The 24,188-nt window shown below is 46.3% G+C and overlaps 1 protein-coding gene across 6 annotated transcripts in view; it reads right to left on the bottom strand.

Moving 5' to 3' along the window:
• Positions 1-3,057: 3,057 nt before the first annotated feature.
• GSE1 (Gse1 coiled-coil protein) overlaps positions 3,058-24,188 on the bottom strand; it is a 1,546,392-nt gene continuing 1,525,261 nt past the window's right edge. For 5 of the 6 annotated variants that reach the window (XM_069636384.1, XM_069636395.1, XM_069636405.1 and 2 more), the window contains 4 exons: positions 23,782-24,162; positions 17,859-18,143; positions 11,190-11,293; positions 3,058-8,913 (listed from right to left, as the gene is read on the bottom strand). In XM_069636384.1, coding sequence (XP_069492485.1) covers positions 8,779-8,913; positions 11,190-11,293; positions 17,859-18,143; positions 23,782-24,162 — 905 coding nt within the window. In that variant the 3' untranslated portion in view covers positions 3,058-8,778. The remainder of the gene's footprint in view (positions 8,914-11,189; positions 11,294-17,858; positions 18,144-23,781; positions 24,163-24,188) is intronic. The other variant, XR_011283474.1, reaches the window with a different exon arrangement.

Here is a 24,188-nt window from a genome sequence, read left to right as displayed (position 1 = left end):
GGATCTCCTCCACCGCCTGACTCAGCAATGAGTGAGCAGATTTCCACCAGAAGAGTTGCCGTCCCAATCTGTGGGAGGGCAGGAAAGAGGAAATGGAGGAATTGACAGACGGAAGCCTGTGAAAACTACTGAGAAGATCTGTGGGTCTGCGTACCTTGCCCGCCAGGAGAGGGTGTGAAGGGCAAGCCTGCCCCCCACTAGAGACTTGTGGATCTGGATGGCATGGTCACCGTTTTTTACCCTCTGAGGCTGGTGCCTGGGAGGGGGACTGAAAAAAACCCTGTGAGAGGATTTGTGCTGCGTTCCCCTGTGCTGGCTAGGAGACCAGTTGCGCTGTCTAGCGCGTCGCTCCTGAAAACACCTAAAGCCACCGAAGGTCCGGGTTCTCTCCGAGCTTTGGTGACTTTGGCTATATATGTTGGGTGCTGATTTTTTAAGGATTGACAAGGACTTGCTGTTTGTGAGCTAGTTGTCTTCTTGTCAAGTTCCTAGTCTGTGGTCTAGTGAAACAAGCCACCTTTTGCCCCCTCAAATGGCAGGTCAAGAAGGCGCTCCTGCACATCAGGGTTAAACTTGGTCGCCTTAAGTCAAGCTGTCCTCCTCATATTAGTGGCAATACAGATACGGTGTTGATGTGCGCCACAGTAGATTCCATATCATCCTGGGCCATAACTTTGGTATCTGCCAACCAAGCCGTGAAGAACACCTGGCTATGCACGTGGAGCTCTGGGAGTAAGTCTGCAATCTCCCGCCAAAGCTTTTGATTCACTGCAGCCAACATAGCGTCAGCTTTGGCCTGGCGCAGGTGGAGCGTGGCATTGGAGTCAATCTTTTTGCTGTAGGACTCCAACTGCTTTTCCTCCTTCCCTAGTAGTGCTGAGGTGTGGTCAGATGAAGACTGTGGCTTGGAATAAAAGGGAGGCTGTAGCTATAAAGGAATGCAGTTTAGGGTGCACCAACAGTATGAGTGAGTCCCCCTCTGCCTGCCGATACTTGGCATCCATGGATTTATTAGTAGGCTGCGTGGAGTGCCATCCCATCCTTTCATGGCCAGCGATTCTACATCCTTTTGCAGAGGGATGCCAGTCCTTGTGGTAAGGCGGATGGTCAGCACCTCGGCCAGGACCCCTCTGCCTCGGGTTGTTCAATTTGTGACTACGGGATCACCAGGTATTCTGCAACAACCGCCAGCCTCTCGTGGAAAGCCTTAGCCGACGAGGTATCATCCTGATCCTCGTCCGTGTCACCCGCTGTGTCCTAGAGTTCGGAAGCTGTTGGAGGAGTGCTGGGGGCGGGCAGCTGTGTCATGCTGACTGGCAGCCAGAGGCGAGCCACTGTGACTGGTGTGAGGATGGGAACCAGGGACTGAACTGGCACCAGCGTCTGGACCATGGTCTGTGCCTGAGATGGTACCGAGGGAGCATATCTTTGATGATCCCCCTGAGGATGGTGCCCATCTGCGGTGATTTCATAAGGGTAAATAACTTTTCAAAGTACCCATCATCACATGCAGGTGAAGGGCCTAGGATTGAAGGAGCCGGGCCTTGTGGCTGTTGAGGTCATACCGGTTCTTGTCGCACCAAGCTGGGGGCTGCGTACCATCCCTGTGATGATGTGGTCGAGCATGACGTGGACAAGGTAACTGGTGTTGTCCACTACCATCTAGACGTGCGTTCCCATGCCTGCTCTCCTGAAGGAGGCAGCTCTGGGTGAGCTGCCATCTTGTCTGGCCTGGCGGCCATTTTTTCATACCCCATGCCTTCTGTGTGGTGCCCGATTAGCTGGGCCCAGTCTCCACCTGCATGCTTAAAAGCGAAGTTACAGACCTTCTCTGCACCTCAGGTAGAAACCTGGGAGGCAGAGTGCCCTCAGCCATGACGCCGGTAATGCAACTGCTCAGTATAGGTGCCCCCTCGGGTGTGAGCCCGGTGTTAGAGCAAAGCCCCTCGGGGAGGTCCTCGGTACCAGAGCCTTGCCGCCCGTCAGTGGTGGGACCGGGAGGATCTTGTAACCTCTGGCTGTTGGCTGGTAGCTCTAGGAGCCCCGGTTCACCTTTCTGGTAAAGGAGCTGGAAGGCCCCTCCCACTTGGCCGCTTCCCTGGGAAGGAGTCACCCTTGCGGGATGCAGAGGAGAACAGGGTACCTACTGATGTATGTCTTGATGGCCTCTGGAGGTGATCTTTCAACAACTCCCTCCACCTGGCCAAATGATTCTTCAGAGCTTGCAGGGTCAATGCGTTGCACGCAGAACAGAATCAGACTGGGGAAGGAACCCTCGCAGGACGCACACCTGCTGAAACCCACTGTCGTCGATATGTGCCGGGGAGGAGCGTAGCACCAGAGGACAGAGTATTATCTCTGACAATTTCTATAAGAAGAGAAAGAAAGTCTTCCGGGGAAGAGCGCGTGGAATTACAAGGCTGGAGGCCTAACCCAGGAGCCCTGGTGAAAGCGGCCCATTCCCGTGGATGCAGAAAAGAGGATTTAGGAGTGGCTTTTGGGGGGCGGAGTAAATTTAAAGAGGAAGACACATTTTTTCTGGTGAAAAAGATTCAGTTTCCCGTCCCTAGCGAGGGACGACCATACATTATGGAGGAAAGGGGATGGAACGTAGGAGTACAGTTCATTCTATATTTTGTTGATTGTGATGTGCTTTGTTGCTTTCCAGCTAGGTTTGCACGAAAGAAATCCTTGTACATACACATACTCATTACCCTGCTGTTTCACTGGAGGATTTCTCCATAGTGCTGCTGTTACGGTGGCTAGGTGGTAAAGACAGAACATTACATAGTTCAACTTAAGAAATTCGAACTGCCTTAGGATGATTTGGAAGAGACCTTATTCTGGACAGCAGTGATAAAGGCGGTTCATCAGGCCTCCTCGGAGGGGTTTGGCCCATTTTATCCAACGAGTAGAGAGGGATGCGTCCTTCAACCACCAACTTTCTTGCAGATGGATTTGGAAATGTTTGCCCTCAGTCTATAGTTCTAGGAGCTGTCACCTAACGAAATACATGCTTGAACAGGAAGGCTCATTCGGAATATAAACAGAAATGGCTTCAACAGGATTTAGGAAGATTTTATTTTTCGTGAATTTTGTCAGAAATACAGCAATATATTCATAAATACCTAATTACTACATTCAACAAATATATTACATTACAATTAATTCAAACAAGTACACTTTGAACAGGTTTTTTCTTCACAGCATCTAAACTGAACCCAGAATGCTTCCTGGCTTCCTGTCTCTTCTCCTTCCCATTGGTCAGTACTGCGCTGGCCAGAACGCAAAGGGTATGTACAGATGCAAACATTCAATTGGTCTGGTCTGAAGAGGGAGGATCCCTGTTGGACGCATAGGGTTTCCTGTGATAAAAAAAACAGTTTGAAAGCCAACACCCACAATTAGCCATGATAAAGGATATGTTTTGAGAGTTGAACAAACTGTTGCTAGAATATTTTAATTGATTTTAGCATTGGCAGAGTGGTTCACGATACACTAGTGGCATGGATTTCTAGTAGTAAAGAAAATTGAAGATGGGTCTCTCACAAATTAAGTTCACAAATAATGCTTTGGACTATGTTCTCTAAGACAGACCGGATTGGCAACTTGCTGTGGTAGGCCTGCATGGACAATGGGGGTTTTTGACACCTGCCCAATACTGAAATTCAACATTTGACACTGTAGGGTGTATTGCATTTCCCCGGGTAACTCAACAGAACTGGGAGTCATGCCGATGACGTGCGCTTAAGATTCTGCAGGTGAGTAATACTTGTTTCTATGCTTCTTTATCGTGGCCTCTTGCATTTGTATCATGACAAGGTCTGATTCACCAGAGAAACAGGAGAACCCAGGCTCACCAGCATCAATCTGCCCGGACGACTAGAGTTCTAGTCTGGTCAGAGGACATAAAAAAAAAAGAAAGTTTAGTAGATTGAGAAAAATAATACATTCCCATTTAGAAAGCATCCAATCTCATAGGCCTTACTTAGTGTGGGGGTGTGGTGTGTGGGGGGGGGGGGCAGGAATCCCTCAATTGTAGGCTCGAAGTGCTTTGATGTTTTTTCATTACACTAAGCAGTTAAAACAAGTTGGCTGGTCACTTCTAAGGCACTGTGCAGTTATCAATTTAAGACCCTACTCAAATTAACATAATGAAATTAGGAAACCACTGCAATGTGATTCAGTTTTTGCATTAGTCGCTGAGCCCTTACAACAGAAGACGTACAACAATAAAGTGGACTGCGGTAACCAAGATTGAACCGCAACATTAGGTCGGGCGGGAGTGCAAACTGAAAGATAAAAGCTTTAAAGGAAAACTTGACTGTCAAAATATTTTCTATTAAATGTAGTGAGTCTGATAATTGCTGGCAGCATCTTCTTACAGTTGATGCTGCAGTTACTAAGGTGCTCTCCTTCTCCTAAAGAGTATCGTTTTGTTTTCAAAATAGTTTCAAGTGCATCATCAGAGCGGTGGAGGCGGGGAGATTCCTAAAAGTACACTAAGCTCTCCTCGAAAAGCAATGGACCTACTCTTTTTTTAGATGTCGCCTGCCTTCATACCATGCAAGGGGTCCATTGCTGCCGCAGAACGCGAGGGGCAGAGCGTGCCTCGCACTCTTTGGCTACAACTTCTGACACACAAGTCCCCTGATTTTCAGGGAGGATTTGCATACAGTAGGCGGACATCTGGTGTGGGCGCAAAGGACCCACAGCCAGCCCATATATAAAAAAAAAAGATGAATGCTGGGTGTGTCCCCAGTCTGCAGTGGTCCACTGATCCCATGTGGGTGGAGGGTTGGAGTCAGTCCCTTACTTTGTAGGGAGCCACTGAAAATGCAATTTTTATATTTCCACGCACTCCAAGAGAGGAAATGTGAAGGAAAAAAAATGATAGAAACGCTTGTGCATTAGATTACCATTTCTGTCACAGGCTTTGAATGGTACTTGTAGATCTCATCAGTAGTACGCGCCACCCTGCACCAGTCTGAGACGGGGAAAGGGCACAGACTGCTACATTGCCAAGCACATACCACTGTGCAAGAGGAATGTTGCTCTGCCTTCGTGGCACAAGACATGGAGAACCCTGAATTGACCCTAACTGGATGCCTACTGAGCACCAGGTTTCCTAACTGGCTAGTGCCACCGAAAGACCACTAGGGCCAGGACACAAACAGTAACATAGCACTCCCATGCCACCCTCGAGAACCCTGAAAATAAACCAAGAGAGCTATTAGCAACATTTTAAATCCAGAGCAAACTAGTTCTTTCAGTTCACTTTCCGTGATGTCGGTGGCGAAGACCAAACATCACAGCAGAAGCACCTGGCAAAAGAGGTGGGTTATTTTTTTTTTTAATGGCTCGCTACCTATTCGAGTGTTCTGTGGGGATCCACCACTTTTCGCAATAATAATAACATGTTTGTCTAAACGTAATGGTTTCTTGCTTAACCCAGAAAGGTCAAAAGTGCATGTACTTTTTTTCTATGGATATTATCCTCCAGAAGGTCCTTTGATTCTAGTCGAACACTGGGGTTCAAGTCATTGTGGAATATGAATTAAATGACACCCTTTATCTACAGGATGCCACTTGTGATGCCTGCCTTGCCGGGGTGAACACACTGTTGCACCGCATGTAGACCATGGAAGCTTGACCAACTGGCTGCATGAAAGTAGACTCGGAATCAGTCTGAATTCTATACAGGTTAATCGACCGCTGATCCAAACAGCATAAACTAACCATACAAGAGTCCCCCATCGGACCCACCCAGATTATCAGAATTCAGGACCCGGGGTGGATGGTGGAACCTCCGTGCCCTTCCTAAACAGCATATACACCAGTTCTAATGAACGCAGAACGTGTGCAAATACGTCCCTGCGTGAATAGGACACCTGTTTGGAAGAGGCAAGAATTAATTTTGGTGTTAGTGTCAGGAGTTCAAATTGTATTTGAGAGAACCGCAGCAAAGACTTTTAAAACACAAGATGCAGTGTGGATGGCTTCTGCAGAAGAATTCTGCGGGGCCGTTTCGGCTGCTCTTCTTGGAAGTAGCGACTATACCTTCTTCTGCGTTTAAGACTGGCAAGATCACATGACCAAAGCTACGTTTGAAACCATACATAGAAAGAGAACCAAAAGGGTATTAATGAAATGACAGCAAAGGGGGTAGCGGGGGGCGGACGGCCAGGCTCCGCGTCTGTGATGTACAGGTCCAAATGATAACCAAAGTACTGATGAGGACAAAACTCCCTTACCCCAAAATTTACAGAGATCCGCTATATGAATTTAACAAAAGGGGAGATGCCTAGTGCAGGCAGAATGCTTAGGGTGGGTGCAGAGGCTTCATGTGTGGGTGGAGGGGGAGAACTGAAGTCATGCAGTGCACTCTGACGCAGACGGACAGCCTGAATACTAAGTTCTGATACTGGGACTAATGCCGTGTAGCTGCCAGGGTTACTGCACCACTGAAGTGAACCGCTTTGGTTACCAGACTAGGAGACAAACCACTCAGCACAAGTCCAAAGATCATGAAGTGGGGCCTTTCCACAGCACAATGCATACCCTTGGACCATACTTCCCTTTGGGGTGCTCTTACTAATGCCACCTCCTCCTTTCTCCAAGGAAAAACGACTTGGAAGGAAGGCCAAAATGGGGCCTGCAGTGGCCTTAACTTTGGCAAACACGAGCCCCTCCTCTAGGCACGACTTGCATCTGCTGACACACTGGTTACATCTCCTAATTTCTTTTGGCTTAAACTAATTGCGCCTGGCACATTCAGGGCAGTACTAGAAAAACAGTGTGGAGAAAAAAGGTCAGTGTGCAGGGACTGAGCAGCACAGGGATTCACAAGCACAGTGTGGAGCACCGCACACTGCGTGCACGGACACATTGCTGCATGCCTCTGCGCGGGTTGGAGAACAATGCACCAACAAAAGCATGACTAACAACTCCGTTTTGCATTAGAAGTACGAAAGGACGCATGGATGGATGCAGACTTGTTTTTTGTTTTGTTTTATACATAATAGACCGCTGTACTTTCCTTTCATGGCGGAGGGGCTGGTCTCCGCTCTAGCAATCCTTCAGGGGGAGACCGACAAGCCTGGTTAATTCCCGCATCCTTTGACAAACTACGAAATGCTTAAGAAAGGAAAGGCTTAGAACACATTCCTGATAATTAGCAAGAAGGCACTTCCCGAGGTGTGTAACTGGGACCTGCAGGTGCGTTGCTTACAGACCAAGTGACGTCTGACCTTACGGTTCTTCCACCTCACGTGGGTGAGGTGTGGAGAGATACATACCTGCAGGGGCGTTGCTTACAGACCAAGTGACGTCTGACCTTACGGTTCTTCCACCTCACGTGGGTGAGGTGTGGAGAGATACATATGTGCACCCCCCCCGCACCCCGCTCTCCCAACACACACACACACACACACACCCCTGCCGGCGTATTGCTAAGGTGTAAGACTCTTGTCACCTCGAGTTCTGCCTGGAATGCCGTTTGGTGTCAGAACATTAAGCCACTCTGTGAATTAAATTATTGCAGTGCTAAATAAACAAACAACTTGCTGGCGTTCAGGTTTCTCTGGGCCCGGTTCTTTTGCGCTTTGCTCCCCGCTCCAACAGCCAGCAACATAGACTTGAAAGAAACAGCTGTTTGAAAGAGCTCAAGAAAACGTACAGGCGATAAACGTATCCAAAAACTGTGCAGACTTGGGATGGATCCACAGAGGGAGGGTGGGGGCGGGATTAAGTGAGAGCACATGCACGAGTGGTAAGTTTTTTTTTGTGTGCATTTTAATTAATTTGTTGAAACACACCAATGTCCTGACCAGCAGCAGTACAAACACTAAAAGCAAACTTATTTTTTGTCCTTCCCTCCTGGACCCCTTTCCCCCGAAAAAAAATAAAAATAAAATGAAAACTGAAATGAAAAATGCCAGGCAGTATAACAATGGAAGTAATAAAAACATACAAAACTCTTTTTTATATGTACAGTTCTCCGCGGTGTCTGCTAAATTGAAGCACTGGTTACTTGCCCTCCACGCCCATGCGCGAAGGGGACTTTGTGCCCACCTGGGATGCTTGACACTAGAGGTGCACGTGCCATGTGCGTCCCTTTATGACGTAGACAGGGTGCCTTCCAATGACCGTCTGTCAATCTTCATTTCCCTTAAGTGCATTTCCGGTGGAAAGCCCATTACTGTGGGTGCGAGAAACGTGGACTCCGAGGTCAGGTTCAGTATTAAATCAGGCCGCTCCTTCACGTGCGTCCGACCCACTTCCGTGAAGGGTTGAGAAATAATGATCAGACTTCCAGAGAAAGGGGAAATACATACAACAAGTCAAGGTCACATTCTTTGTCTCATTATTATGGCAGCAATAGAAAAACGTGTTTGATCCAAGCCAAAAAAAGGGGAAACAAAAATCATTCGGGGGTCGGGACGCCTTTAGTGTTGCTGCTGCGACAGCTTTCACCCCTCCAAACGCCAGGAAGAAAAGATGCTTTGCTGGAATTGGTGAAAAGGGAGTGCAGAGGATTCAAATCTCTAAAAAATAGTAGACTGTGTATTCAAGTTGGTTGAGAATTTGATAAAAGAGAATGCTGCGAATTCTGTTGTGTCTGGTTGGTGCTTTCATCTTGTCCCGTCATCCTTTACATCATGCATGGCACTTTTTAATAGGTTTGCTTCAATCCTCCCAGTGAAAAATATTAAATATTCATGGTAATAAAATAGATAACAATTCTATACTGTATGTTCAGCCTAGTGCAAGGGGGCGTCACCTGGGGTAGCCCTTAAAGTAACCCCTGGACCACTGCGTTGCAGGCAAGGCAAGGCACTTTCGGAAGTGGTCCAGCTCGGCCTGCAGTCTCTCCTTCTCAGAGACCATCTTCTGTTTCTGGTTCAGTAGCTCCTGTGTGGGGAGGAAAGATGCATTAATGACCAGAACATTGCAAATGTTGTCCTTGAGAGGAGAGACAATTTATAATGACAATCGTGCGAGCCAGGTTTGCGACTGAATTAATTTCTTTCACATGTTCCAACTCTAAGCCTACCAACCAATGACAGCTGCCCATGGTGCCAGTGACTTCCCTCCCATGAACATTCCCCAATGGTGGCTATTAGTAATATAGAATAAGGTACTCAAATGGGGATAAGGTGGAGGCTCAGACAGGGCAGGAGCGCCACCCCCCTCCTGACTCCTCCCTGGTGCCCCTTGCACCAAGCCTCCCGCAGGGCTGCCGCTATGAATGAGCACAAACCCTGATGTACATAATCCTGAAAGAAATCCTGGGTTAACAAGGCGTGCAAAAAATCTAAACCTGCAGATATTTATATTGAAAAATAAGAACTGTGTGGCACGCTGCACACGTCTGCGTGCCACACACAGGTTTTCCATGGCAACCACATTGGCGTTGCCGGCGCGCTCCAGGGATTCAGTGTGCTGCCCCCACCCCCGCACCGCCCAGAAGACCTAAGGTAAGTGTGTATTACTATGCATATGTCTTTGTATGTGCAAATGTATGTGAATGTAATGCAGTGTGTGCAGTACTAGCTGTGTATGCATGCATATGTTGTATTGATCATCTCTGCAAAGGCTTTACAGTGACCAACCATAATGACCAACCATAATGGTTGGTCACTGTAAATCCTTTGCAGGGACTGGTGGCATAGATAGGTTGTCCGTCAGCTTCCTCATGCATGCGATACAGTGACCATTACTGGCAAAGTTAAGTTGTGCCCCACAACCTACCGGTGCTAGTAATGTTCACTTTGAACACATATCAGCTGGAGACAGCTCAGCAGCGGCACACACTCGCCTTAGGAACAGGACAATGATGTGCAACGTCTGCTTGGTCCCACATTAAGCACCTGGAAGCTGGAGGAGTCTGGCATATATCACCAAAAATAATGATAATATGCTCCAATGATACTGACGAGAACTACCCCTAAAACCGAATTTATGAGGTTTTCCAAGAAAAAATGGAAACATACCGTTTCTGGGAAGGAACATCAATTGGTTACATGTGATTTAAACGAACACAAAAATAATGAATTAAATAATAAAGAAAATAAAATGTTGATTGTTTTTAATGGGGGCCCCGCCCCCACTACCCCCTCTCCCCACGCTTCCAACCCCACCCCGAACCTCCCACACCGTTTACCCCATCCCCCACGTATATATATATATATACATATATTTGACATTGTTTTCGTTCTTGCATTCCTTCTTTTTTCCCCTTTAAATCACTGCATACCCTATCAATTGGGCAGCATTGTGAGGTTAAATAGGACAGAGGTCTTGTAAAAGCTTGAAGCATTTCAAGATTAGCAATGACAATTATATTTTTAATTGCACTGGTTGAGAAATGGGATTGCCTTTACAGGATGCCTAGGACAAACCTCAAGAAAACACAAAATTAGAAAAAAAGTAGAGGGCGCCAGAGGCGGTACTTCGGAGAACTAAAGATGTGAAGACTCACTGCATTTTTGGCTACATGCAGATCATTTAAGTTCCCCATTCTATGCGTAAGTAGGTTTCCCAATCTTTTTTTTTTATATATAATTCTTGGACTTGATTTCCTGAATCTAAAATGGAAAAAGGAAAACTAACTTCCAGTAGGCAAATGCCATCATTCAGGACCAAATGAGGTAGGGTGACCAGATTTTGAAAATAAAAAACCGGGACAGGCCACCGACATAGAAGTAGGACTACAGTTTCACAGCTGAAGCTGTCGTCCTACTTCTATGTGGGTGGCCTGTGCCGTGTCATGTTGCAGCGCAGGGCCTCAAGGCCATTTTAAGTTTAAAAAACCCTGCCTGTGATTTGGGGATCGGGTGGCACGATGGTAGCCACCCAATCCCTAAACCCTGGGATAGGGGTTTTAAACTTTTAAAAAAAAGTCTTGGGACCCCGGGACGGAGGTGCAAATACCCAGACAGTCCTGGAAAAACCAAGACGAAATGAGGTGACTCAAAACGCGGTCGGAAATTGCCATCCGCGTAACACCAGTCACCAGCACCCCTTCCCCGGGTGCAGTCATTTTCTTTTGCAGCACCCCTGCTCCACCTTCCCCCGCATCGAAAACAAAAATCAAACTTCAGAAAGGAGGCAATGTCTTTGTTGTTCTGGGTGCATGGGAAAAAAGGCCCTGGAACATCCAGCGGGCCATGGTTTTCAAAACTCACCGCCATATTGTGTGAAAGTTGGTCTGCAGTCAGGCTGAGGCTGTAGTGCTGGGCCTCAAGCCGCCGGCACTGAGTCTGCAACACCTGGCGTTCCACATTTTGCTCTGCAATTACAACAACAAAAAACTCACTTTTTTAAAACCTCTCACTGTGTCGTAAAGAAAACATATATTTCACATCACACAATCATTTGGGCATAAACGTGCCCATTATTGGTTTATTTCATAATTTATATAGCGCTCCAAGTCTGAAGGCATCTAGGCGCTGTTCTTGGCATGGTAAGGTTAAATGCAGGCGGCCTTGTAATCACGATTAATACGTTATTTCATGGCATTGACATTGTAATATGGTTGCACAGTTACACACTTTGCATGGTTACATCAAGTACAGTGCAAAGTTGCACAAGTTACAAAGGTGAAAGACAACAAATACAGCAGTTATATATATATATATATATATATATATACACACACACACATCAGTTAGTGCACATGAGGTTAAGCGTTACAGTGAAGTGTAACTTCTTGCAGTTATTTTTGTAGTTCCTGTATAGATAGCCACAGGCCGAAATAAAATATATTTAAAAAAACACGGCAAATGTGGTATTAGAATATGAAATATCTGTTAAAATACCATTAATTAGGTTACAAACCATTCCAAATTATTTTCTAAAGCAGTTCTCATTTCTAAAAGTGTCGCTTAAGATGACAACAATGAAATTGTTTGTTGCATGCTGTGAAACCAGCTGAGTGGAAAACGGGCACTAAAGTCAACTGTACTCATTTCATTGACCTGAAGAGGATTAATGGCCGGGCTGGCTATGCCGCAATTTAACCTATGACCCCGCGCATCTCTCGCTGGTCTCTAGTAACGGACGTTAAGATGGCTCCCCTCGCTATCTTAAGCCACATCCGTGATCTGCACTGCGCCAATCAAGTGTTCAGCTTAACGGGGAAATGCACACGTGGAACAATGCAACTTTCCCGAATGCATTTACGCCGAATTTTGTACTTTTTTTTTTAAAAACCACAGATAGCAAGCATGGGTAAGATATGTGGGGAGTCTGTGGGGGCTGAAGCCTGACAGACCCTGAAAGACAGATTGCAAACAAATCACGCATTTTGACATAGCAAATAAGGAGTTCTGCCAGAATTGCCGAGTTGCAGACACACTCCTTTGCAGAGTAAAGCACGAGTAAACTATATTCTAATGACTGTTGCTGTTCCATGTCGGCACACACTTGACCAATGAACATTTTCATTATTCATGACAATATCAGGAGGATTGCGCAGGAGGCCAATTTTAGAGTCTGGCCTTATTATGGGTCACTGAAGTCCCCAACTAGTCCATTCAACATAAAAACAAATGAACTTTACAAACCAGATGGTATAAGATAAGCTATTAGAGTGGAACGTATTGTGGCGGGGGGGGGGTGGGGGGGGGGCGTGGCGTATGCAAACACAGCCAGTAATGGGAGAGCTTTGCGGAGGCGTCATGGATTTCACAGCAGTGCTCTCTCGCTGCAGAACATCTTATTGCAACCAGCACCATGGGGTTTCTTACGAGGTGCTTATACTATTTTTTTTTATTATAAGTAAATCTGGTCTACGCACACAGCGCCAGGCCAATTCCCCTACAACAAATAAAAACGACTAATTAAGATCTACCCAAGAACATAGTAAAGCACTTTAGTCCCTTTACTATTTCCATGGCAGCCATCTTGGGGGAAGAGGACGCTGGATGGCGAGGGAATGAAGCCGTTACAGAAATGTAAGTGGGTGTTGGGGAAATGAGCGGGTAAAGGAACTCAAAAATTGAAGGACCGGGAGCAGGGCATACAGAAGCTATTCTAAGTAATTAGAATAGGGAGTTGTTCAATACTGGCAACAACTTACAGATAACATGAAAAAGCTTAATTAAGCGCACTTACAACAAAAGGTCTGATATGAGGCCGCCGTACCTTTAACATTCACTACTCAGGTTCCAATAGATTGGGAGCATTGCAGCAAAGCACTGATATCAATATGCCATAGCTTGCATGAAACAAAAACTGGCAACAAGCAGCCATACATGATTTGATCTAATATGGTACTGTGCCATGTTATTATTTAAGAATAACATAAGAGTTCCGAACTTTGAATGTGAGGATCTAACACCCAAAATCAAGTACATTTGAGATATGGTGAATTACTGTTAGAATGTTTGCCATTGGTAGAAGCACTAGGAATTTGTATTAATCAGAAAGCTATTTAGCCATCTTCGACATTACTGCACTATTACAATATATACGGGAGTTGTGAGACTCGTGAAACTGATGCCCCACATACATATGCTATAATAAACATTTGAATTAGTTAGATGTCAAGTATTGGCAACGACTTCCAGATAACATGTACGAGCGAATATAAACGCATTAAAATCTCAAGGTTTAACATGAGGCCGCCCAACCTCTATACATTTAGTACATAGGTTTCAACAGATTGGGCCTCTGAACATTGCCTTTAAGCACTAACACGGAATGTGTTCCCAAAACATGGTGACGACAATCCGAGAGTGGAAAGCGAAGACGGTGAGACTGTCCCACGGTTACCATGGCAGCAGAACATAATATTAGTCCAATGGCGCCGGCATCTTGCGTACTACGAAGAGCCAACACAGATGATTCAGATGCAGAGACAACGGTAGGGGACTCCAATCACTTAAATTGAAAAAGCATGTGGATATCTCACAAAGCTAAGCAAACTTGTATAAAAGTACGAGTAACAGTAAGCAATTAGACAATCGGCGGCTATCGCAACACGCCAGAGTCTGGCTCTGACATGTATTAAGCGCACGCTAGAGAGGGAGAGCGCATCATTATAGAATACAATCAACATTACTGTGAATGTGTAGCATGAGAACTGAGAGGTTTGAAGTTTTACAAGTCATTTTAGGGCATGAAAAACAATGATGATTACGCATGACTTTAGAATATTATCAACCTAATGAAGAATTAAATAGGGCAACACACACAAGAATCACCCTAAAACTCACTCATTTTCACAGGGATTTATCCCACTAAACCAAAGTCAAAACTAAGGGACCATAGAAGACGGATGGTAAGAATACTATTCATTCTCCATGTCGAATGCTGAACAGTGGCGACTATAAAAATCCAAACTAAAAAACTTTTGCAAAAAACTACTCTCAGACCACGAGTAGCATGGAGTGTTTTTCAGATACTTCTCAACAACCCAACACTGGGACATTATCAAGCAGATACATGTTGCTAAGCACCAATACTGAATGCACATGAACCCAACTTTCTCAGTCATAATCAAAATGCTAAACTAACTACTGGCTCACCCATCATGGCATAATTGAAGTTTATTTCGTATAGGTTTCCTCTCTCTTTTCTCTCCCTTTAATCCTCCCTCATCCCAACCCCAATTGTCTTTCAAATACTTTGTACATTTTATTTTTTATAATGTTTTTATGTTTATGTCAATCATTTATGTACACGGTTTCTATTTTTGATCGAAAACATTAATGTTTGTATATATCTTTTGTGAATGTTATAATGAAGATGCAGCCAGTTATGTTTTTGAACTTACACACAAGGAAATATGCCCGGATTTGATAAAGGCCAACTGCCGAAACACGTGTCATCCAAAGGGCACACACAAATTTACCATTAAACTTTGGTGATGGTGATTTAACTTGGCGCTTGGTCTCAGAGAGTATTTGTTATTATGTTTGTTTGAGCGGTATTTGGCTCTTCAACGACATACTCTATCAAGACGCGACGAGAATGGGACTAATAGATGAACAGTAAACATTAGACATAGAAGAACCCGCAAATAAAATAAGAAAGTTACAGAGGAGTCACCGAGCAGTCCGGTAACAAAGATAAGAGACCTTGGTTTCTAATAACGTTGTTAGTTAATTGCATATGTCATGCAGTGAGGATAGGAACATGTGTGCAGATTAGCCCCACACATTTTCCAGAGGTTTATCTACCATCATTCAATTTAAAAAAAGCCCAGGCGAGCGCACAGCCACTATGCGGATGGTCAAATTCCTCCCACCGTTGCTGTGCAAATAGCTGTGCCAAAGTACAGAGTTCGCAGAAAAGCTTTGACACTTGAATCTGAGAAAGGTGATTTATAAAAGGGGGAAGGAACTCTTTGGCTCAGGTGCTGACGCACTGTGTGCAAGTAGAATAAAATGTTTGAAAAAATGACCTTTTGTTTAGACAAAGACCAAAATAAATGACTTGGGCAGGAATCAAGGGCAGGAATCAACTGGAATGCCAATCTAGCTCGGAGCGACATCCCCTGGAACGGTTCAGAGAAGTCAGTGAAAGGGCTGCACAAACCACTGGCCTGAAAAGTGTCGGCACCAATGTGCAGAGATCTCCTTTGAGGTCTACGGAACCGATTGGGTGTTGCATGCCTGGGACTATTTATATTTTGAAACGCGTGCCCTCAGAGCAGTTTATGCCAAAAGGGTTGCAATTGGTAGCTCTCAAAGAGTACTTTGGATTTTTCCAGAGGACAAGAGTGAGGTTTTTCAGCGAGCTGAGAACCAAACACTCTGTGTTCAGGCTGTTGACTACACAAGCAACCACTCAGGAAGCTAAAATACTCGCTGAACTGTTTCCCGATTTCACAACTAGCACTCTGGAATGGTAGATGGTCACTGACACCAGTTAAGCTAGTTCTGCTTGTATAATGCACGATGATGTTGAGAACATCGGCTAATAGAACACTCAGACCAATAACATCAAACGCAAGGCCAGGGCAACCTAACACAGCCGCCTATTGCTCTCAGACTGCACAGCAGTAAACATAACTAGACCAAAATAGTCCCCTTGAATTTACTAATTACACAAGCACAGTGTAAATAGGAGTTCTGGTGCACACAGTTGGTCTGCAATTTTAAGGGCCATTAAATGTATACTCTATAAAGGCCTCTCTAAAAGGTGTTCCTCAGAACCACATTAGGGTTGTCAATAAATGCTCTTTTTAAGGGACAAACAGCATACACCCAAACAACACTTCTAGGTGGTATTCAAAGGCGCAAATCCACTGAACCATCACACCACCAGATTATGTTGATACTGCAGAAATAATAGTATTATGGTAGAACCTCCCCAACAAATTCTCCATCGAGTTTTAATACAAGTCAACGCATGCTTGGGCAGACAACAAAACCACTGAGATTTGAGACCATACACCCCTCGCTAGTAAAGACTCACTTCATAGCGTGTCCTGTAATTTGCGCCGGTGAGACTCTTCCCTTAATCCTTCCGAGGTTGACATAATGGCATACTATTGAGCAATAGGAAACCTAATCGATTGGCATGAACTGGCATTTTACCTGAGAGGTCCCAGCTCTATAATCTAGAGCAAATTACAACAAACCTAACTCGCAAACTCTCTACCAAAAACAACGGGCTGTTTCCTAGTTCACACCGCAACAAGAAGACCCGCATCAGTGAAGTTGTAAAGTGGTTTCATCTGCAAGATCCAGCCTGTGCTTACTGTAGTTCCTCCACAGAAAGAGAGCACGAGCCAAGTGTAGCTCAAAGACTGGGCCCACCCATTTTTTCGGATAAAAAATTACAACAGTAGGGATCGTCGTGGTAACCTAAAAACAGAAAGACATATCCACTGCACGTTATTTGAACAACAAAAGCACAGCTCTATAAAAAAAAAAGTACCGTTAATCGACCAATGCCCTCATACCAGCCCACAAAAAGTTGCAAGATCCAACTCACATGGCAGCAGTGACTAAAAATGAATTGTAAATTGTCTGTGTACAAAGATATTCCTGAAAAACACACTATGGGGACAGGGGTTCGTCTTTAACGACGATGCATAAAGGGATTCTCAATAAATCGTTCACAAGTTAAAGATTTCTGTTCTCCCCATATGCACAGTGGTCCAAGTGGGCGGGAGCGGTGCTCCCATACTTTTTATTTTTAAGTCTCACAGTTCCTATACTTTTATTTTAAAAAGAAACCGTTCTGGAATGGTTTAGTTTTAAAATAAAAGTGTAGAAAGAAGTTGAAGCCTGCACTTCAGTGCACTGCACTGCACATTCCCATAAACAGCAGGTGTGTTTTTGTTTGGGTGTTTGGATTGTTTGTGGGAGGGGGCGCAGGGATAGGGTTTGTGGGGAGCAGGGCAGACCAGCAGAGAACATAGCTCCAATACTTCTTTTCGTACACTTCGACCACTGCATATGCAGAATTTGAACTACTGTAGAGAACAAGGCCGGGGGAGGGGCAGGGTGCATTCGCCTGTTGCCAATCAAGAAACTAGGGGCCATACCATTTCCAGAGATACATTGTTTCAGGCAGCACTACCCGGTGACAAAGTTGCATTCCCACTGCAGACACCCAACACCCCTTACACATGTCTACAGAGCAAAAGGACCAGGCATTGTTCCGCTGGAATATCTGACTCAACAAGTACAACAATGCAATACGCGTGAAGTGCTATCTAGCTGAACTTCAAACGTCTAGTCAAAATGTATTCACAGATAACACTTGACTATATCAAAATATGTACATATTTCTCAAAAGCTGGATTCTGAACAAGGGATTTTTTTTAAAAAAACAGCATAGGAGCCTCGAAGCACTGCAAAATAAGTACCCAAGACGACGCTCCACAACACTCTTACCTTCTATGTGTTCTTGATAAGCTTCAAACACCGCCTCTATCCCCTGCCATTTGGGTCTGGGAAGCTCTTCTTCACCCTCGTCCTCTGAGTCGTCCGTTTCTTCCTCTTCCGAGTCCCTCTCGTGCTCAATTGGGGCAGCCACATTCCTTCCGGGTACCGCGGGCTCCTGGCGCCCGTTCTGGAGGTGTGGTGTGCCTCTGCTCGAGCCCTTAAGTTCAGGAATGTTATAGTGGATGGAGGCGTCCATCTTGTGATTCTGTTCAGCGGCGAGCACTGCAGCGCCACCTACAAGAAAGCCACAGCAAGCCGGCGTCGAAATATCAATGAAGTGAACTGCCAGTAATCTCCATTCATTTGCAGCAGAAATAATGCAACATCAGAATCTGAACAGCATTACAAGAACTACACAGATCAGATCCACCTGTCTTTACGGCCATTAGCCTGCCTGTTACAGAGTCTTTTTAGAAGCAGAACCCATCGATAATCCGGGCATCCCTCACCTGCGGATTGGTGGCTGGGATCTACATTGGAAAAGACCAGCAAGGCTTGGATGGTAAATCGAAGGCAAAGATGGAATGACCAGGCCATCCCATGCAGTGGTTCATAAATCAGAGCTGCAGATTAACAGCTGTCTGCACTTCTCTAATGGGCTTTTTTTTTTAGGGGTAAACATTTCAAATTGCAAGTTTCTACGTAGGCATAAAAGTCACTCCTCATCCTGCCATTAATTCACATGAAAACACCTCCATTTACTAGATGATTTGAATCTTTGACGGGGTACGTTGGAGTGTGGAGAGTGCAAGCATTGCAACGGATATCCAGGAAGGGATCCTGATGGCATGGCCAAAATCGCATTTAGTTAATACCACAGCTGGGGGTGGTAAAAACACACCTTCATGAAAATAATATATGAATGAAGAAAGCATGCATTCTACAAAGTATTCTGGGATGAGTAAAAAAGGTCAATCGACTCATGGGGTAGAACTCAATTTATGGAGCACTTTTGCCGAATTGGATGGTCCCCTCCATTTTTGCTGGATTCCTTGGATTTTGTATTCCCCTTTCCCTCTCCCAGCTAGGCTTAGTCTCAAGCCTGACAGCGTGGCTGTGTGTTTCTATTTAGGATTCCTGAGGTACGGGTACTTCAAAAGTTCCCTATTGTCTCCCAGAGAGAGAACCCACACGGTTAGTCAAGTGGGTAGGCTGGTGGTGGCTCATACGCCTTTTCAAAATGGTTCCTCTGGGTGGAATCCATTTTACCTGGCTGGGTCCATTTTCTCTTCCTCCTCAATTAATCAAAATGGAGGTTGTAGGCGTTTGCCTCAAAGCCCTGTACGTGGGAGGCGGTGGCCTTCTTTGGCCACTTGTTTTGTGTGAACCAGGACTAGTGGGCTGTAATCAGCCTGAATCTAGTTCAGACCGGTATATGCAGATGACTGTCGGGGCAGAGTGGATTCAATCCTTGGAGTAAGAGACCATTCCAAAATGCCTGGGTGTTCTTGCGGGGGGGGGGGGGGGGGGGGGGGGGGGGAGGGGGTGCCTCCGTTGCCCAATCACCCCTTTGTTTGAATTATGCTCTGTGCGTGATTGGCCGCTGTTTTCACTCACTGGTTCCCATGAAAATAAAAGCAGACCCCCCCTCACCCTCCCGCCTTATTTGCAGCTGGTTCTGCTAACCTGCACCCCGGAAGGGCTGCTTTTTGAGGAAGGACTTAAGTTCTGCACCAGCACCCAGTGAAGTATCAAACAATCTGATGGTGAAGCGCTGCCTCTCCCAAGAATACCAAAAGGAGACCACATTGGCGCGCATTTCCCCTCACTCGGAGAGAACTGGACCAAAGCTCCTATTTGAAGGTCTCTTCTCCCTGAAGCGCTAGAACAGGCCTGCATGGCCTGAAGCACCATGAGTGAGACCTCGCTGCCAAACAGACCAGCAAATATTCCCAGGTACTCCGCTTCCTTGGCCTCACTTGCCAAATTTGGAGTCGCTCAGAATTATGCACTTTTAAAAATGTTGTACATGTGCACTTGACCAACCGAAGTCAACATTCAAGTATGGAAATAACAGCGTGCATTACCACCACAGATATGTTCTCAACATGTGCGCAGCCGACTGAAGGCCAATGGGACATGCACGTAAATAGCAGATGCCTTATCACAGCCCTTAGGGGTCGCCTGCGCTTTGGCAGAGGTGGTCTATGGGAATAAGTATCCTGTGGGATTATACGCAGTGCTAAAACTATTCTGTAAAGCACATCAGTCGCCACGCAAGTGGCCTCCTGGTACTTAAAAACGGCTGAGTATATGAGTGGCTCAAGGATTTTTGTGGAGTGTGTTCAATGCGGAACTAGATGGAATTGCAACATTTGGAAAAATGTTAAAAACACAAGTGCCAGTTGGAGCTCACTCCAGATTCCTGTCCATTAGCACTTCCAAAGCAAAGACTCCCAATTCTGCATTTGTAGTTATTTCTTGGAATGTTTAATATACTGAGTGGCCAGGGATCGCCCATTGAGTCCAGTTACCTTTTCTGGAAAGGTGTGAAATTGTAGTCCCTTGCCGTATTATGCGCGGCGCACCACACAGATACGCCACCGGCGCCACTTTAGTGAATGCAATGCACTTGCTACTCGGTCACATTTCTAGAAATGAAGCCGGCGGACACGTTCTGGATCCTCGGAACATAATCCCATCTGGTATTTTCACAGACTCGGAAATACGACATTAGCATAGTAGTCCAGGTGTGACCCAACACCCTTCCCTGAATGTTGGGGAATGCGACGAAGGGAAAGGCAAGAATGAAATTCCCGTTACCACAGCAGAAATCTGAGGAGCCGTGGAAGCTCGGAATGCGCCAGACCCATTTTTTGTTTAACTACAAGGTGTTGCGCGACCAAACCAAGTTGGTCTTTCCAGATTTCCTTTGGCCAATTGTTGGTGGGTGTCTCTACTACCAAGATCTCCAACTGCCTTTACAGAAAGGAAATCTGCCTCTAAGGTAGTGAACTTTTTTGATGGCCTGGTTGAGGCCAAGTACAGTCCTAGGCCTGTCTCTGTGCACCAGGACACATGTGGAGTACACGCCCTGGTATCCAGAACCTGCTTACTCTCTTCTAGTCCCTCCTTTGCTAAAGAGACTGTGAATTATGCATGTGGTGCATGGGTAGAGTGGAAAGTCAATCTGGGTGGAGCTGCAGGCGATGGTCATGCTGTGTGCAGAACTGGCTTCGAACAGCGACATGAGGAGCTGAATGTTGTTCTCAGCGTGTTGTTTTGACATCTAAGTGTGGAGGCATCAACTTTCTAGAGACACGTTTGTGGCTACTGGGAAAGTCAAAGAGGACAGATATTAAGTTCTGGTTCGAGAACAAACCACTTAAAGCTACAACAACTGAACCAGCACAGCCATAGTCTAAGACACCAGTGTGTGAAACACATTACCGGAGGGCAGCAAATCGAAGGCCTCGTATGGCTCCTTCAGCTGGAACAAGCGCTTTCCCTATTCTCAAGTGAACCAGAGTAACTCTTAGCAGAAGTGGCATGGGTATATTTAATCTGGCAAGCAGGAAACTGCCCCTTCCCCACTGTTAGGAAAGATTTCTTAATTGTGGGTAATTTTCCTTCCATGTGGCAACCCCTAAACTTTTTGCTGTTGTTTTCACCATGATCTAGACTTTGCCAGAGAAGTGCAGCCTTCTGCCGCACTCCTCTGGGCTTTCGCTCCATTCTTACGGGGAAACTGACATGCCCTTAAGACAGTCCGTACCGGGAAACGCTGTTTTCCGTAGTTTCTTTATCATGTTGCGGCTTTCGTGCAACATGACACCAGAGAGCACTGTAAGCTAAGTTACTGCTCTCTTGGGTCTCTAGCCTTCTACAGGCCCTAGATACTCTTTTTGGATTGTAACTGATCGGTGCAAGTGAATCACGGACGGGAATGGTGGCAGCGATCGTTTCTTGTGTTTTGAGCTCCTTTTGGCGTTTTAAGCGCGTTTCTCGCGCTTAGCCCAAAATGGTGGCCTGGCTCCCAAAATGGCCAGACCACGAGGCTCCTTTGTCCTGTCCGCTGACCATCTTGCTCCCTTCACTTTCCCCAGGTCGAGCCGACCCGGGGCCTTCCTTATTTGGGCATGTACTTTCCCGCGAAACACGGATGCTTTCGCAGGCTTCTACAGGCCTTGTGTGCCCCTCCAGGATGTGGGCTGGGATGTCTGGTCCCAATACACATCCTGGGTGCCAAAGAGTCTAGGGTGGTGTGAATGCCTGGGACCACCGTGGTCCGTGATAGGTCCACGTATGGTGTGAGTGTTGATGAGCGGATCTCCCTTTGGGTCCCCCCCGTTTTGGCGCAAAGGGAACCGTGGATAAGAGGGGGCTGGAAACGCCACTACATGTCGATCTCCTGAATTCTCACGAACAAAGGAATACAGGAGCCAAGTATCCTGCAACCACGAGGCTGAACCGAGGAATCGCTGGTGACCCGCTGAAGGACTGCTCCTCTCCACTGCTGTCGCTTTGTGAAACCCTTTTTACCTCTGATCGAACCAGAAGGCCTGTACTGGTACTTCGACCCTTGGAATAGCGGGAACAGCTATTCTCGGCATCTTCACCATCTCCTACACGTAAGCCTTCGGAAGGGTCTCTGGGCCATCCAGCAGACTGACCAGCCTACACAGGAGTCTTGCTCTGTAACCGCCGCCAGGTTGTGTTGTATTTCTAGTCCTTGTCACTCTCATACGATTCGTACACTTGGCGTTCCCAGGTCTGAAGTGAGTAGTGTACATTTGGCTGAGATACACACGGCCGCTCCGTTGCTCTGCTGTGGTAACAAACTGTGTGGGTTCACTTCGTTTGGGACATCTTTTACTCAACTCTGCTGCTGCAGAATCTACACGACGACGACATGTCGTCCCCTGCTCTCCTGAACCTGCCAGCGACTGAAACCGACGCGGAGAAGCGTGGGTCTGCTTGCATCGGGGACCGGTGAGTAGCATAGCTAGGAACTGGTCGCCCTCCTGCAGGAGCCCATAGCTTTTCCCCACTGTGTCAAAACAGCACGCCTTTCCGTACTCGCGCTCTGCTTCTGCCCACAGTGGAGGCTGCGCTTGAGTCACGGAACCCTGTAGTTCTTCATTTGTGCACTAAACTGAACTGCCCGATTCCCTCGAAGAGACTTCCCTTTTTGCCCGTTGGCACCAGCGTGTGCAGGTACTTTTGAGCACAAGGCTCCACTCTTTGTAGGGCTCGGACTTCCTTTTAGTTAGGTGCCTCTGAAGGCAGACTGGGTCTAAGCATTATTTCGCACTGCCTGTTTTCCTTCCCTTCTAGGTGGACTACACATTTCGTGCATCTAACGCTTTAGACTCGTTTGTATTTGTATATATATTGTATTGATTTGGTATGTGTTGGTTTACTAGAGTTGTATTGTGATTTCTCGCTAAGGTCATTGTTTTAAAGGCCTTGGAATAAATGTGTATATATTTTTAATATAACACCTGTTTTGAGTAGTTTGTAAGTGTCCTTGCTTTGTGTGCTCATTGCGGGCTTTCAGTCACCCTCACCCCTCTTGAGACCTAGTCTTGACCGCCGCGATCGCTACCCTGATTGGTCTGGCTTGTCCAGAGGTTACCCTGTTCCAAGTAATTAGGTTGGCCTTCTGAACTTCTGCGCCGCCAGGACAGAGGTCAGAAATCCGTCTTAACACCCACTAACTCAATCTCAGCGGGACTGACACCGCCTGCCCCCGAGCCACAATCACCGAAATACTTCCACCTCCCATGCAGGGGCCTTACGCTTGTTCACGTCCACTTGGCAAATGTGCTTTTCAATGAAATTCCTGCACTTTCAGTTTTCCACCCAACACAAAATGTAATTCTCACAATACAACCATCTCAAGTAATTTCCAGCCCACTTTCCCCCTTACCTTTATGCTTTTGCAACGCTTTCTGCGTGGACTGCAGGACAGACTCGTGAAACTGATGTGCAAACTCTTCCGCTATGAAGGGCGCCCATGTGTTGTGCTTCCCGTTAAGGCTGTGCGATAGGGGTACAGAGCTTTCCTTGGGCGGGGGGCTCTTCATGAAATTCAGTATGCTTAGGCTCCTCTTGCCGGCCGGCGCATCGTTCGTTTTGGCGGGTACTGTGGGGGGTGCTTCCTTCGGTCTCTGAGGTTCCACAGACTTGGGCAGTTCAAGTACTACAGGGTCGGCGGTTTCCTGGATTTCGGGTTGGGCAGGTGCAGGTGAAGGCGAGGGGACATCTGAGGGTTTCTCTGGTGCTGCGGGGGCGGGGGGTTTGGAGTCATCTATTTGCAAAAGAGAAGACATTTAA

The sequence above is a fragment of the Ambystoma mexicanum genome, chromosome 1q, assembly GCF_040938575.1.
Source record: "Ambystoma mexicanum isolate Mex_15411 chromosome 1q, UKY_AmexF1_1, whole genome shotgun sequence".
NCBI classification, from domain to species: Eukaryota; Metazoa; Chordata; class Amphibia; order Caudata; family Ambystomatidae; genus Ambystoma; species Ambystoma mexicanum.
Note: the sequence above shows the minus strand (reverse complement) of the source record. Positions and strands in the feature narration are given on the sequence as shown.